Source organism: Zingiber officinale, chromosome 1B (genome assembly GCF_018446385.1).
Source record: "Zingiber officinale cultivar Zhangliang chromosome 1B, Zo_v1.1, whole genome shotgun sequence".
NCBI classification, from domain to species: Eukaryota; Viridiplantae; Streptophyta; class Magnoliopsida; order Zingiberales; family Zingiberaceae; genus Zingiber; species Zingiber officinale.
In genome coordinates, this window is record NC_055986.1 from 8486697 (window position 1) to 8503358 (window position 16662).

A 16662-nucleotide genomic window follows, 5' to 3' on the forward strand; every position below is an offset into this window, starting at 1 on the left:
TTATTTTTTTTTTTGCATGAACTCTCTAATTTCTTCGTTAACATGCTCGGGACATTTCGGACAAGCTTTCACATTTCTATCGTCCCCAACTAAATGTAGCTTGTATCAATAAATTTTGTCATTTGTTATTTTACCACAAAAAATACAATTGACAATATTTGAGTTTTTAGGATCCGAACATGTTGCATAATTCTAAGCAATATCCTTTCGAGTTGATGAAATTGTTGTATTTGACATGGTTAAGAATCAAGACTGCTGAAAATGAAATTAATAATAATCAATCAATAAATAAAATATAAAACAGGAAAAAAATAATTATAGAATATAAATCTAATTTATATGAAATAATAAAATTTATTAAAATTTTAAATTAAAAATATATTTTTTATATATTTAAATCTAATTAATAAAATTTATCAGATTTTTTTTACTTTAAATATATTTTTTAGCTATTTAAATTTTAGATCTGATTTACTGATTTATTTGAATTAATAATTTTTTTTGTTTTTTTAATTTTAAATATATCTTGTATATATTTAAATCTGATTTATATAAATTAATTAGATTTTTTATATATTTAAATCTAATTAATAAAATTTATCAGATTTTTATATTTTAAATATATTTTTTTTATGTATTTAAAATTTAAAGCTGATTTACTGATTTAGTTGAATTAATAAAAAATTTTAATTTGTTTTAATTTTTTAATTTTAAATATATTTAAATCAGATTTATATAAATTAATTAGTTTTTTATATTTAATTTCTTTTATAAATTTTAAATCTGATTTATATTAATTAATAAAATTTATTAGATTTTTAAATTTTAAGAATATTTTTTATAAATTTTAAATCTAATTTATATTAATTAATAAAAATTATTAAAAAATTTAATTTAAATATAATTTTATATATTGGGATAATTTAATTAGACTTTATAAAATCTATTCGAAATACTCCATTTAAGTGAGGAATTCTTTAATTTAATAAAATCCTTATAAAAATAAAAAAATGCGTACAGTGGCTCATGCACAACGGTGATGCCCCGGCGGCACCAAAAGTGTCGCGGGACGCTGTCGACGCCACTAGAGGACTAGAGGCGTCCGGGGATGCTTTCGGCGGCACCGGAGGAATCCGATAATGCTTCCGACGGCACCAGAGGCGTCCGACGATGCCTCTGGTGCCGCCGAAAGCGTCCCGTGACGCGTCCCGGTGTTGGAAACGTCGCCGGACGCCTCTGATGGCGCCGGAAGCATCGCCGGACACGTCTTGTGTCCCGTGACTGTGCAACAATGGGATTTCCTGCCGAAGACGTTGGAAAAATTCACAAATAACATAAATAATAGAAGAGACGAAACACTTACATGGTAGAGGCGATCGAGAAGCACGGACTGAGAGAGGCAGACGAAGAGGCAGCGGCGGTTTGAAGCATATAAAATTTGTTGAAATTTAGGGCTTTAAACTTATAAAAAAAAAAAACAAAAAACGAACAAAAAAGGAAAGTCGCGCAAAAGCGATGCATTCGCTTTTGCGCGACGTGCACGCTTCCTGGAAGTCTTGCGCTTCCGAGTTCTGTGACGCTTGCGCCTCACACTTAAGCAAGCGAAGTGATCACTTTTTACAACTATGATATAGATGATGCCTTAGTGTTCTCCAAAACCAAAGAAAATTATTTTACACATCTTCATATGATATTTAACATATTTGAAAAACATGGTTTACTAATTTCTTAAGTGAAAATGAAATTAGCTATAAACCATATAGATTGTCTTAGGATTGAAATTGGACATGAAAAAAACTCTCCCTCCAAACTCACATAGCTACCAAGATTTTGGATTTTCCAGGTAGGATGGAAGAAATAAAAACTCTTCAATCTTTTCTCGAACTCTTAAATTATGCAAGACTATACCTTAAAGAATATTGGAAAAATAAGTGGTCCATTGTATAATAAAATTTCAGTTACTGGACAAATATATTTCAACCAGTAAGATATTGATCTAGTCAAATAGATTAAAACCATGGTTAGACAACTCCCAGTACGTACCCTACCTCTAGATTCTGACTATTTAGTCATAGAAACAGATGACTGTGAATCAGGATATGGAGGAGTTTTATTTAAAAAATTTTCTTAATATAATCTTAAAACATCTCAATCCTTATGCCGATATAAATTAGGTAAATATAAAGAAAAAAGACATCCCAGTTAGATTCTACAATCTTCGTAGTTATTTACTGCATGAAATCTTTTATGTCATTTATTTATAGTAAGGCAGAAATTACTATAAGAATCGATCGTGAAGCTATAGTCAGCCGATTAAAGAAACTAGAAAGGAATTAGGATCTAAATGATGGATCAAGTTTGTTGATTCAATCATTAATAGAGGATTGAAAATTAATTGAGAACATATATAATTCTCTAGTTGATATACTATCCAGACTTTTACATTAATAATATAATAGTTTGCTTATAGGAAAACTTACTCATGGATAAACAAAAGAAGGTGAGAACTTATAAAGTATACACGTAAAGATGATACTTTTTAATTTGATCTCAAATCAAAGCTAGATCAAGTACAACAATGTCTCATAGACAATATTTGGAATATTCTTACTACACTAGGAATCTTTAGTCACAAAATTGCTATTATTAATGCATTTTCTAATTATTTCATGACAATGGTCCAAAAATCGGTTGGAAAGATATTTTCGTGTTATGCAGTATTTTCAAGTACATAAGCCGGAAACCGTCATCTCCAACTGTGATAAACCTTCTGACAGATGATTTTATTCCCTAGATGAAGCTTTGGACGCACTCAGGGATAGACCGTAACTTCTTTTTGAGTACATTACTTAAATCTCATAAAAAAAATCTAGCCTAATAAGTCTTACTTAATGGCAGCCAGTGATTCTAATATAAATGAAAGTTATCTCCAGTCTACTTCTCAACAAGAAATATCAGCAACCTACTTTCTGTACTAGTTAAAGCATAAAGGCCAATGAATTATCAATCCCATGAAATTCTTAAGGCTATGACCAGAAAAACTTTCAAAAATATTTCCTCAAGGCAGAAAAATCTACTAGAAGATATTTTAACTTATATCCGAACTTTTGGGGATACTTCTACCTTCCAACAATTTATGGAACTTGGTGAAACTCTTAATTGGTTTCATCAAAATTCTACTACGGGTATTACTATAATCTACGGAGAGGAAATACAGTTATCGACTGAAGTATCAGAATACATTTCCCCAATGTGCTAATACAGAGACAGCAGCCCCTAGTTGTAGAGGTCAATTACTTTATTCCTTCCGAAGAGCTAACATTTATTGTGAAAAATTTGAACATAAGAACTACAGGGGAAGACTTATTACTCCTTTCACCCTAATAGACTTTGGGCTTCTAAACTAACTATGGGTCCATGATCTGATTCCATAGAAAACTTTTCTCACAAACTGGGCATAAATTTGTAACATGTTCTAGAAGAAAAAGAAACATTTGTATTATGCGTTTTTGACAGCTCTCCTTCAAAATGACTTAATTTAAAAATAGAACATAGTATCAAACTTGATATCTAAGGAGTTAATATTCACATCCTTCCTTTTTAAGAATATTTTTCAAATCCTGACAAAGACCGGGTATCTCCAAAACCCCTTGAAGAGCAATTAAAACATCGGAGGTCTTCAATTCAAGTAAGTTCTTGGTTATGGGATCCATACCAAGATGCACTTGAATTTACACGGCCAGAGAAACATTCACTGCGAAATGGAAACAAATTTCTTCCCATTTAAATATTCTACCGAGCATTCAACTCTTTGTCACTTTTTCCAAAAGAAAAATAAAGATTGGTATGAGAAAAACAAAACTAGCTCAACTCCCTCACAGGACAGTCATCTTTAATTTTCCCACCCTCTATGGCATAAGTGGAAGAAACTAATCTAATAAATATGATGGAGTTATAAAGCTACTTTGTAAAAAGACACTTTTGAGAACACTAACTCTCAAACTTTTGTTCCTTTCGATGACTCATTCCAAAAGATACCCTAACTTAGAAACACACTTAAACATTCTTTATTATCAGCTGAGTCATGTTGATAAGGAAGGATCTTTAAATGTGCTTCTGAGTCAGGGCATCTTTTGGAGTGAGTCACCGAAAGGAACAAAAGTTTGAGAGTTTGTGCTTTCAAAAAGTGGCTTTTTACAAAGTATCTTTATAACTCCATCATATTTATTAGATTAGCTTCTTCCATTGATCCTATAAAGGATAGTAAAGTTGAAGTTGACTGTCTTGTGAGGGAGTTTTGTTTTTCTCATGCCGTCTTTATTTTTCTTTTGGTAAAAGTGACAAAGAGTTGAATGTTCGGTAGAATATTTAAACGGGAAGAAATTTGTTCTCATTTCTTTCGGTGGTAAATTTTTTTCAATGAATGTTTCTCCGGTGAGTGTAAATTCAAATGGATCTTGGTAGGGATCCCATAACTAAGAACTTTCTTGAATTGAAGACCTCCAATTTTTAATTGCTCTTCAAGGGGTTCGGGAGATACCCGATCTTTGTCAGGATTTGAAGGATATTCTTCAAACAGAAGGACATGAATATTAACTCTTTGGATATCAAGTTTGATACTATGTCTAGCTAGTTCTATTTTTAAATTAAGTCATTCTAGAGGAGAGTTGTCAAAAGAGCATAATATAAATGTTTCTTTTTCTTCTAGAACATGTTGCAAGATTATGCCCAGTTTATAAGGAAAGTTTTGTATGGAATCCAGATCATGAACCATAGTTGGTTTAGAAGCACAAAATCCATTAGGGTGAAAGGTGTAATAAGTCTTTCCCTGCTTGTATCATAATACAACCATTACGTAAGACTTATCTAGCTAGATTTTTCCATCACTTTTAAGTAAGATACTCAAAAAGTTGTTAGGGCCTATCCCTGAGTGTGTCCAAAGATTCATAAAAAAAAAGGACAGCCCGGTGCATGAAGCTCTCACTATGCGGGGTCCCGAGGAAGGATCCATTGTATGCAGCCTTACCCTGCTTTTTGCAAGAGGTTGTTTCCAGGATTCGAATCCGTGGCCTTTTGGTTACAAAGCAACAACTTTATCGTTGTGCCAAGGCTCCCCTTCATACCGAGAATAAAATCCTCTGTAAGAAGGTTTATCACAGTTGGAGATGACTGGTTTTACCTTATCCCAATTTGAATAAAGTCCTACTTGTGTACCTGAAAATACCACAAAACACAAATTTCTTTCCAATCGGTTTTGGACCATTGTCCTGAAATAATTAAAAAATACATTAATAATAGCAATTTTATGATTAGAGATTCTTGGTGCAATAGGAATATTCTAAATATTGTCTATGAGACATTGTTGCACTTGATCTAGCTTTGATCTGAGATCATATTGGAAAGTATCATCTTTACGTGTATACTGTTGAAGTCCCTGAATTCCAAACTTCATAATTTTATATCCATAATTTCTCACATTCTTTTGTTTATCCATAAGTAAGTTTTCCTGTGCGCAAACTATTATATGATTAATGTAAAAGTCTGGATAGTGTATCAACTAGAGAATTATTGGTTCCTTTTATATGCACCCAATTATTTTTTAATCCTTTATTAATGATTGAATCAGCATACTTATCCATCGTTTAGATCATAATCCTTTTTTAGTTCCTTTAGTACTATAACGAACTATAGCTTCACAATCGGTTCTTATATTAATTTCTGCCTTGCTACAAATAAATAACATAAAAGATTCCATGCAGCCAGATCCCCTAATCCACAAAAAGTTAGATCAGGGGATGAACCACTTACAATTGCGGGCAGATCGTGGTCATGATCCGACCACAATTGGTTGGAATCTCTCCCTGGGTTCACCGTCCCCCAGGTTATAGTTTGGATCGGGAAGGGTGGCCGGAGGCCGCCCCCTACTCGGCAGCCTGGCCACATGGATCACAATCAATTGTTGTTGGATTGTGGCTACAATCCGACCGCAATTACAAGTGGTCCATCACCTATCCACTTTTTTATGGACTAGAAAATCTGGTCTCGTAAATAACTACCAAGACTTCAAAATCTAAAGGAGTGGGATGTCTTTTTTCTTTATATTTGTCAAATGCATATCGACATAAAGATTTAGATGTTTTAGGATCATATTTCGAAACTTTTCTAAATAAAGCTCCTCTCCATCTTGATTCACAACTATTTCTATGACTAAATAGTTAGAATCCAAAGGTAGGGTAAGTACTGAGAGTTGCCTAACCGTAGTTTTAATTTGTTTGACTAGATCAATATCTTGATGGTTGAAATATCTTTGTTTATTATACAATGGACCATTTATTTTTCCAATATTCTTAAGGTATGGTCTTGCATAATTTAAGAGTCCGAGAACAAATCGAAGAGTTTTTATTTTTTCCATTTATTTGAAAAATCTAAAATCTTGGTAGCAATGTGAGCTCAGAGGGAGATTTTTCCCTTGTCCAATTTCAATCCAAGACAATCAATATGGTTTGTAGCTAATTTCATTTTCTTTCTAGAAATTATTAAACCATGTTTTTTAAATAAGTTAAATACCATATGATGATGTGCAAAATGTTCTTTGGTTTTGGAGAATACTAAGACATCATCTATATATACACAAGTAGTAGAAAATATCCCTCCGAATATATCATCCATCTTTCTCTGAAAGAGCTACTTTAAGTCCAAATGACATTACAAACCACTCAAAGTGTCCTTCTCGACCAGAGAATGCAGTCCATTCAATAGAGTGGATGCATTTTGACTTGCCAAATTCAGATTTCATGTCAAATTTGGAATACCATTTGAATTCTAAATTTTGTTAAGAAGTTTGTCTTTGTATGGTATTTTATAACCATCCTCATGACAATTATCATTAAGACGTTTATAATTAAATAACATTCTAGACTATTCTCTTTTCCATTCAGCTCCTTTATTAACTATAAAGGCCAGCCTTCTATATCTAGATTCAGACTGTTGTATAGCACCAAGGTTTAATAATTGAGTAATATGTGTTTTACACTCTTCTAGTTCCCATTTAGTATATTTTAAGTCTTGTGCTTTAATAGTAATATCTGGATTAATGATGTTTAATTTACAGTGCATCCTATCTCTTTCCTAATATTTTGTGGGATTTTCTCCTATGATTTCTATTTTTTCCAAACTAGAGATCAGGGAATCCAAATTGTCTTGCTTGTTAATTAAGTTTAATAAGTATGTAGGATTTATAAAGTCCTAAGGAACACCATTATCCACTTCTAAAAGTTATAACCCCTTAGGGCTAGTGCAGCCAAGTAACTCTAGTTTTATCTTTTTGCAGGAACCTTTAATCTTACATGGACAATTGGTTTCGGTTTCAATTGGAGCTAAGGCAACTGTTGATTCAGTATTAGGTAAGTCATCCAAAGTTGATTAAGTATTAGGTAAGTCACGCAAATGGGGATATCACCACGCTTTGTAGTGCAAACTATTGATGGGTAGTCAGAAAGAATACAGGCTACTACTAGAGTAGACAAAAAGACAACATAGTCCTTTGTAAGTAATAAAGCCCGATCAGAAGTATGTAAGAAGTTAAGTCCAAGAATTAAATGGATGTTTTAATGGGGTAGTGGCCTAACCCATATTTGATTAAGAATAATTGGAGTACTAAAAGCACCACAATTGGTGTAAAAACGAATTGGAACATTCTTGACAAATTTAGTGCAAGAAAGTCATTGTCCGTCAAATTGAGTGCTAATGAGGGGAGTGTTGATTTGTAATACTAAGTTGCTTGGTAAAACAGATAGTAAAAGGGGTTCATCAATAGTAGAGTTTGTAACGCCACTATCTAGAAAAGCATGTAAAGTCACTTTATATCCATGGATATTTAAACAACATTGGACTTGTATATCCATAGTGACCAGTATTACAGATACTTGGTGTTTTAATAAAAACCATATCTTTATTATTAGTATCTTCAAAGATTACAATATCTTTTCCTTTATCTAAAGGAGAAGTAGAGGTATTTCTAAGGTGTTATTTCAGTTTCCAATAAGTTCAGGCCAGTTTCAAATACTGAAACTCTGGTTTCTGGTAAGGGTTTTCTTGTACTTCCCCTAACGATATACTGTAGAAATTGTGACTTGAAAAAGTGTGTGAGCAAAGATTACAACATTGCTTTTTGCAAATTTTACACGTTCCTCTTTTACTAATAGAAGGGTAAAATTCACATATGAAACATGGAATACTATCTGTTCCTTCTTTTAAGATCCAATCATGAGGACAAGTTTTTTGAGCAGAACTTAAATCATTATAATTTTGTGGGATATATTGGTGATACATTAAGTCTAAGTCTCCTGATAATGATTCATCTAAGTCAGTTAACTCCTCTTGACAAAAAGGATGAGTCATTACATATTTCTCTGCTATCCCATAAGGATGTTGGAGAAATTAGTTGACCAGTGTATAATTTGCAGAAGAAGTTGTTTCTTCCATATCATCTACTGAAATGATTGAGTAAATTGAGGAAGTACCTAATCATCTGATAGAATTTCTACTAAGTCAAGATTAGTACATCCTATTAATTTTGCTTCTGTACTATAGAGATTTTTTCTATTAGGACAACAAAAGATAAGTGTCCTGGTTCGTTACAAGCAAAACATGTTATGGTGTTTGTATAAGTCTTCTTTAGTTTAAATTTTTCTCACAAATTTTTCTTTGTTAACATAAGGCTTTTTAGCCTTGCTCTTTCTAAAAGATAATATGCTTTCTTTGGCGTGGTCAGAACCGTATTGTTGGTTTTTCTATTGTTTATGTATCAGTATGTAAGTACATTTCTCTTTGAGTTTAGCAAGGATGTGTTGTATCTTTACTCCTAGGTTATCATAGACTACAGGCATATTTTGGCCAGTCAGGACTTATGGATTTCTTTCCCTAAGTCTCCAGGTAGCTTACTAAATAGTCTTTTACCTAGAGCTGAGTTGCAACAATTTCGTGATACAGCAATTAGGGCCAAGAAGTCATTACAGAAAGGTTTAATATAGTTTCAACTAAAAAGTTGGTGTTGTTCTAGATCTCTTACAACTTCTTTCTGTCTTATATCTTATCCTGTATTTGCATCTATTGTTGTTAAAAGTCTATGAATGGCGTAACAGAAATTAAGAATATTATTGCCTTGCGCTGCAATTCTACCGATTTCCTCTAAGAATTTATGTTTAAAAGCCCTCCCAAGCTGCACTCGCCACATCGCCTAAGTAGTTTTCTCCTATTCTAATCATAGAATCTCCTGTTTCTATATCAAGTTCATGTTTAGCTCTCGTTTTACTGAAACTATCCATTGCTCTACAAAAGTATCAAATAACTGAAGGTTACATTCAGTTATATTTAGTACAGAGTGAGTACCAAAGAAGGTTATGGCCTTCTTTTTCCTATAGTTCTTACCAAGGGATTATTATTGGTATAGTGTACCACCTCTCTTCGAGGAGGATGTCCTTGACCATAATCCGTAATGCCCATGGTACTTTGTGGTATCTGACATCTGATACAAGGATCTAGAAGTGGAAGTAGTAGACTCTACAGTATGCATTAAGTCCTTTGCTAATGCTGGAATACTCATGGTATCATCTTCAAATTTTTGGGCTATTATATTTCTATCTTCATCAAAATATAATATCCAATTTTGTTCTAATTTGTGGTGTCTTTTGTCAAATTCTTCCAGTTCTTCAAGTCATCCTCAATTAGCTGAATAGCAGCTACTGATGGCATATAGACATATTCATCTAAGTCTCTAAAGAAGTTTTTGACTTTTTCTGATTTATGCATTAAATTAAAGTGATATGCCTCAATATTAGCTCGTATAATTTTTTGTTTTTGTATTAGTCTCAAATGTTTGGCTATAAGTCTTCTTAGTACACTGACAGGATCATCATCTTGTCTAAACATGAGATTTAAATTATCGTCTTCTAGATTTTCTTGGAAGTAGATTGTTTGTCTTTTCTATCCCTATACATTATTGAAGTTGTTGGTTTTAAGGTTATTTCAGGATTGTCTAAACTTATAGTTCATTCTAATCCTGCTAACGTTTCAGAATCAAATTCTCTTAGTTTAAGAAGATATATTCCTTTAGAAGTGCATGCTTCAATCATGTCTGTGATTGTAATTTTGAAGTGATTATGGATATGATTCATTGCTTTTCCTAAGAATATCATGTCCAATTGTATATTATCACCTTGAAATTGACCATATCCTTTTGCCTGGATGTGTATTTTAATATGTTTCACAAAGTCTCGTATGGTGATAGTGAAATTAGGGTATAAATAAGTAATTCCTAAGTTATTCATATCGACTTCTATGAGTCCTATGATAGCTTTCTCTTTATCAAAGAGACATGAGTCATATAAAACTAATAACACTTTTCCTCCTAATCTGCCTCTTGTAAGTCCTCTAAGACCAAATATAATTTGTATGCGATCTAACAAAGTTCTGGCTGAGGCTTCAGTCATTAAATTTAGTCTTGCTTCTCCTCCATCTGGGAGGCGAAGGGATTCTTGTCTATAATGTCTAAATACAGAAGTTGAAAAGTTAAGTATTCCCTGATTGTATAATCGTCTGGGATTTAAGGCATTTAATTGCTCATTGGAGAAGATATTTAAGTCTTGTTCAATGTCTATTAGTTCTTCTAATATGTGATTACTAGTATTAGAAAAATTATTTCTTCTTGTTAGAATATTATCAAGCCAAGTAGTAGTATTTGTTTCTGTTTGTCCTCTCATTATTTGTGAGGAACTGGTAAATGGTTCAGTTTATGTTCTCATGAGATTCATTATAAGTTAGAAATTTATAAGTACTTTGAGGTTTTCTGATAGTTTTTCCAAGTGATATCTTACTTGAGTCTTTATTAATGTTGTTTAAAGCTTCCTTCCAATCAGTTGTTTTTCTAATATAGAAGTTCTATAATGAAGTGATGTTAATAAGGCTAGTAGGGTATTGTTTTGTTGAACTATGATTTGGTCGCCTTGTCCAGTGAATTCAAGATAGCAATATCCGTTTTCTTTATATTTAGAGAATTGTTTGGCATAATCTAAAGGTTATTCGTAGTATGTATTTTCAAAGTGCAGTTTGTTCATTTATACTTGATTTCCTCAAGTGTAGTATGTAGAAGTTTATGTTCTCCTTCTATTTGAGTTTTGTTTGTTTGGATTAACTCTTTGATTTGAAGTAGAACAGTTATAGATTGAAGTTCAAAGTTTTTAGGTTTATTTTCTTCAATCAGTTTAGAAAGATTTAAAATCTCTTTCTTAGTAGGGATACTAAGTAGATTAAGTTAACTAAATCTTCTATTTAAAGAATCTTGTGCTTCTTTCAAGAAGACTATATTTCTTCTTAGGTCACTTATTATTTAGGTTTGTTGGACCAAGGTTTTATTAGATACCAGTTCCAATAAGTTTTTAGTCAGTAGTTGTTGTGATTCTAAAGTAGTCGCGATACTGAGAAGTAAATGATGGTGTTTAAGTGGGGATCCTCATTATGTAAACAATGAGCATATTTCCAAGATCTAACATAATAATTATGTTGATGTGTTGATCTGAAGTAATAATTTTTCTAACTGGAAATTGCGAAGCTAGATCTAAAAAGTCTAGTCTATTAAATTCTTGAAAGTCTTTTGAACTGGATGTCATTCATGGTCTGAAAGATTTTAGGGCTCCGATACCAAATTTTGTAGGTTGTTTGCCCCAGAAACTTCCTGGCAGCGGCGGCTCCGTCCTGGATCCCAACAACAGATAGTCTAGTTATCTATTATCCATATGTACATGTTTGTTAGAGTCCGCATATAGGTACTTTTGCCTTGGTAGAAATTGTTAAGCCATATAATATTGGAGCATTCACCAAAACATATTCTCTATTGAAATATGTTAACCTTTAGTTAAAACAGAAAAATGAAACCATTCCAGGAAAATGCTTGAATTATAACTTCCTTATATAATTCAACATAAGCAACTTTCTTATGCACACTTTCTTATCTTTCTTTAGCACTTGAGAATCTGCAACTTCCTCAAAGGGATGTCAACATAAGCAACTCGACGCAATAGTGCATGATGAACTCTTAAATCATACTTAAGCCATTAAGCTCTTAGAAGGAAAGTGGCATAAGTATAACAATAATGGTTGATATAAATTCAACAAAATGAGTAGGCACAAGTCACTGCCCAGAATTAAGATGAGATAATGCAGAACACAAGTTCTAAATATTTGAAAGAGCTTGCAGCTTCCATGCTAGGAAATTGCCTTATCAGAAGATAATACAACTTCAATATTGTTGACAATTTTCAATCATTCTGAAAATCATCAGCATGCAGAGATAGAAAACTAAACAAAAGTATGAACTTACTGAAGGAGCACAAAATTGGCCTTTCTTGATATTTATGATTCTTCCGGTTTCAGCTGCTGCTACTAGAAGGTCTGTCTGTTCAATGAGTGTAGCAAGTTAAAAGGAAAGCTATTCTCTGCGGATTAAGGGTACACAGTAAAAGGATAGTAGAATAACACTAGAGATTGATTAATTTCCAGCTGCACATTATACCTGACGACAAAGAAAAGCTGGAATCTGAATAATATCTGCAACTTGGCCAACAGCTTCACACTGAATTTGTGTAAAAGGTTAGCATGTTATATGCATCATGCTATTTTTAAGGATTAATACCTACTGCCAAAGCCTATAGCTGCACATAAATTTCAGATTAAATCCCTGTCAATTTCTAAGAAATTTGTACCTGCCCATACTTTACAAAAAAGAAAAGTAAAAAAACAATTGCCACAAATGGTTAGTCAGATCTCAGAAAGGAAGTGGTGCATGACAAGAAGTTTGCTCCATCGCAAGTTGGGAGACCAGTGTAGAGTTGTGGGAATATCTAGCTACACCCACTCATTATTGGCTGAAGCATTATGGACTAGGGCCGTCAACATATTTAATCGGAATCATGCCTAAGACTTGTTCATTTGTCTTTGAAATATCTAAATATGTGCTATGGCCATCAGGAATGTGCCTAATTTGATAAGGATAAGTAGAAAATCAATTAATTTTCCCCCAAGAAGCAGGCAAACGTTGGTTTGTGAATTCTAGTTTCTTCATAGTGCATTAAAGAGGCCTTTAATGTGAATGAGGCATTTATCGGACATTTCTAATTTAGTAAATTTTCATTGTATTAGGTCCATAAGTCACTGAATATCATATCATTTGCTACAGCATATGATTACATGATCTTTTTTCCAAAACCCTTCAAAAAATATATTTAAGAGATGCCTGCAAAAGAACTTGTCTAGGAATAGCTGATAATACCTAATGTAAAATATTACAATTAGTGAAACAAAGGATTCAATTTAGGGTTTCATCAACAAGAGCACCATGTATAACATTGTGATCAGGGACAATGGTGGCCCAACATAGAATAGAAGAAATTAAATACCTGGCTGCTCTCATGCACATCAGTTATGATTGGCAGATCATATGCCACCTTTACTTTCTCAAGAATCTGCCATTCAAATCCCCTTATGTGAGTTTGAGGAAATTAATAGAAGAAAATATTTACTAGAACTGCAAGCTCAACAGGATTAGAAAAGGCAAGAGAAAGTATTATGATTTTCAATAGATTGTTAATGCAGAGTTCTCAAAGAAAGACAAATAACTTCAAAATTGCAAGCCATGGTTATTTATCTGGCATAATAAATTATTTCAACTAAAATGTGAACTTGCCAAGTGAAAATCTTTCTCTTTGATGTTCCATCAAGAAAAAGTCACTACAATTAACTCAAAGACTGTCTATAAATAACTATGCTATTTTACCATCTTCGATGTGCAAAGTTGGTCAGAAGAGGGTAAGATTACTTATCTGCGTAAATGAATTGTGATAAACTGTGTGATGCATGACATCCATAATTGTTGCATGGAAGAAAATTCCGCTTATTTGATTAGGACAATGATCCTAACTAAGCGTACCAGGAGAAAATGTGAATAATTTTATGAAGTCATTGAACTTGAATTGCGTGGATGATTAATTCACAGTATATAGTTTAGCAGTTTTTTGCATGGATAAGACCAACATATAGGATAAAAACTTTGAAAGCTTCTAAACTTAGTTCTATCAGTTAATAAATACTAGCTACTGGCTACTGCAACCAGTAATAGGGGCTGCATTAAGTCTATAGTTTATTAGATCTCTGCATGGATAAGATTATGGTATAGGATAAAAACTTTGAGAGCTTCTAAATATACTAACTTCAATAATTCTAGAAATATTTGCTACTGAAACTAGCCATTAGGTCAGTCTCTGAAAAGATGAAGTAAAAGAGCCTGAAAGGAAAAGATGTGAAAGTACTACATCAATCGAACTCCCATACCAACAGAACAGGAGAATATCTTTATCAACAATTTGTACTCTTTCCATTTTTAAATACATTATAGGAGGTTTACAAAAAAAAAAATCGCAAGCTATATTCTTTGCTTGAGGTAAAAAAAAAAAAAAAGAGGAAAACTAACATGAATGGTAATATTAATTATTAAACAAAGTTTTTTCAATGTAATCACTAGAACACAACTTTCGTACAAAAAAAAAACAATTATAGATGCTACCTTCAGACCTTGTTCCAAACCAGGACCACGAAATGATTTTGATGAAGTACGATTAGCTTTGTCAAAACTTGACTTGAACACAAGGGGCAAACCAAGCCTGTAAGTTGTCAATCAATAAGCAAATAACCGCATATTACAAAAGATCTACATGTTAAAGTACATAAACATTGAATGAAATATAACAAACTTGCCTTGACGTTATTGCTTTTATATGTTTCGCCATCTTAAGTATGTGCTCCTCAGATTCAATAACATTTGGGCCTGCTAGTAAGAAAAAGGGCTCCGCAGCCTATTCATAGTCCAGAAATTGAGACAAATAAACTTAGGCATTGTTTCTACTAAGTGAAAAAAATATACCCAAGGAATAATGGTATCTTAGTAAAAAATATATAAAAAGAGTGCAATGCTAGATATCTGGTATGCTTATCTTTCCTGAACTAAGAAAGAACAATTGTATCAAATAGGTAAACGTACAGGAACAATGATGAATGCACCTATTCATTACAAAAGAAATTTATAGCCAAATATTTTTAGACGATTTCTTTAGATAATGCATGAAATCATGGCAGGCACACCAGATATGTTAACTTAGTTGATCTTTGGGTTGCAATTTCATGATATAAATGAACTTGTGAAATTCCAGAGTCCTGACCACGTGAGCAGAGGTAATAAAAATTCAAACTAGAATATAAAAAAACTGACAGTCTGACACCTTGACTCCTAATACTTACCAACAAAGAGGCAACTACTCCTAGAATTTACATAGCTGAAGTCCCTGAATTGAGTGATAAGTGTCCCCTATTCAACTTATTCATGTTGATATAAAGAAGTCGAATAGAACTTTTCATCATGCATTATATAAGACATTAAAGAGAACTTACAGACCAAAAGATGCGTCTTAATTATTGCATATACCAAACAACTAGAATTTCATAACCCATCCTGATGCGAAATATAGGAATAGATTCTACTATATACCTTCGTTTAACCGAAATGTCACTTATAAGTATTAAAAAAACATCGATAAGCACTATTTTGGGGATTCAACTATGTAACTATTTGGATATCAAGTTGATAGGACAAAACCTTGAGCTGCTTGAATAGTGCAGAAGGAGATTCCATTCCTTGATTCGGCAGAAGAGATCTGAATCCAGAAACATAGGTATGAAGGAAATCAGAAAATCGAAATGCTCTAAGGCTACTGTCCCTTTTTAACCGATATCTCGAAAGTTGGCGTCCAGGGAAGCAAAATGCAGAGCCAGAATAATAAAATGGAGATATTCAAAAAGAAAAAAAAAATGCAATTCACCGTATGTAAATCACGATCAGCCAAGGGATCATGCTTTTTTATAACCATTTAGAGATGGATCCAAATTCGTAATAACGATCGAAAGTTAAACTTGAATCGAGAGGGCTAAGAAACAAAACAGGGAAAAGCTGCAGCGTTGGTGGGGGACGGTAAGAGGAGAGGAGAGATGATGGGTTGTCGTAGTGGTGGGAGAAAAGACAGAGAGAAGGAGAAGCCCCAGGAGAAGGGAGGAATATTACCTGAACAGAAGAACGAAAGCCCGAGAAGGACAATTTGCGGAAACTCTGGTTCTTTCGGTCCGGCGAAGTGGCAATGAGACAGGGTGACTGCGCTGAAGAGTTCGCGAGCGAATGCCAGAAAGCAACGGCGATCAAGTATTCCGGCGAACTTGGTACCGGCAAGGAAATGGGTGAGGGCAGAGTGAGATCGGGTATGCGCGTGCTTTTTACTTCGGCCGGATCGCAGCAGGAACAAATGGGCAATTTATCTGATAACACCCCAGTTTTGTACTTTTTACAGCACCGTACCGTATCCACATTTCTCAAATTTATCAAATCGTGCTCGCTAGATGGTTAATAATAAAAATACCAAATGAACAAATAATAACAGGCAAGGGACGTGATTTGAAATTCTTGAAAATAAGAATGCGAGAAGGTAAAAAAACGCAAAAGATGGGGGTGATTCGGTAAATTGCTCATTTTTGCTCGACTCACTCACGTCACGTAGTGTCACTGGCCAC

At 33.3% G+C, this 16662-nt stretch overlaps 1 protein-coding gene across 1 annotated transcript in view; it reads right to left on the reverse strand.

Moving 5' to 3' along the window:
* The window catches only part of LOC122049205 (2-dehydro-3-deoxyphosphooctonate aldolase 1-like), a 25284-nt gene extending 8881 nt beyond the window's left edge, over positions 1-16403 (reverse strand). The window contains exons 1-7 of the mRNA XM_042610631.1: positions 16163-16403; positions 15701-15758; positions 14806-14903; positions 14615-14711; positions 13452-13517; positions 12569-12628; positions 12377-12451 (exon numbers count right to left, since the gene is read on the reverse strand). Coding sequence (XP_042466565.1) covers positions 12377-12451; positions 12569-12628; positions 13452-13517; positions 14615-14711; positions 14806-14903; positions 15701-15736 — 432 coding nt within the window. The 5' untranslated portion in view covers positions 15737-15758; positions 16163-16403. The remainder of the gene's footprint in view (positions 1-12376; positions 12452-12568; positions 12629-13451; positions 13518-14614; positions 14712-14805; positions 14904-15700; positions 15759-16162) is intronic.
* Between the last annotated feature and the right edge of the window lie 259 nt (positions 16404-16662).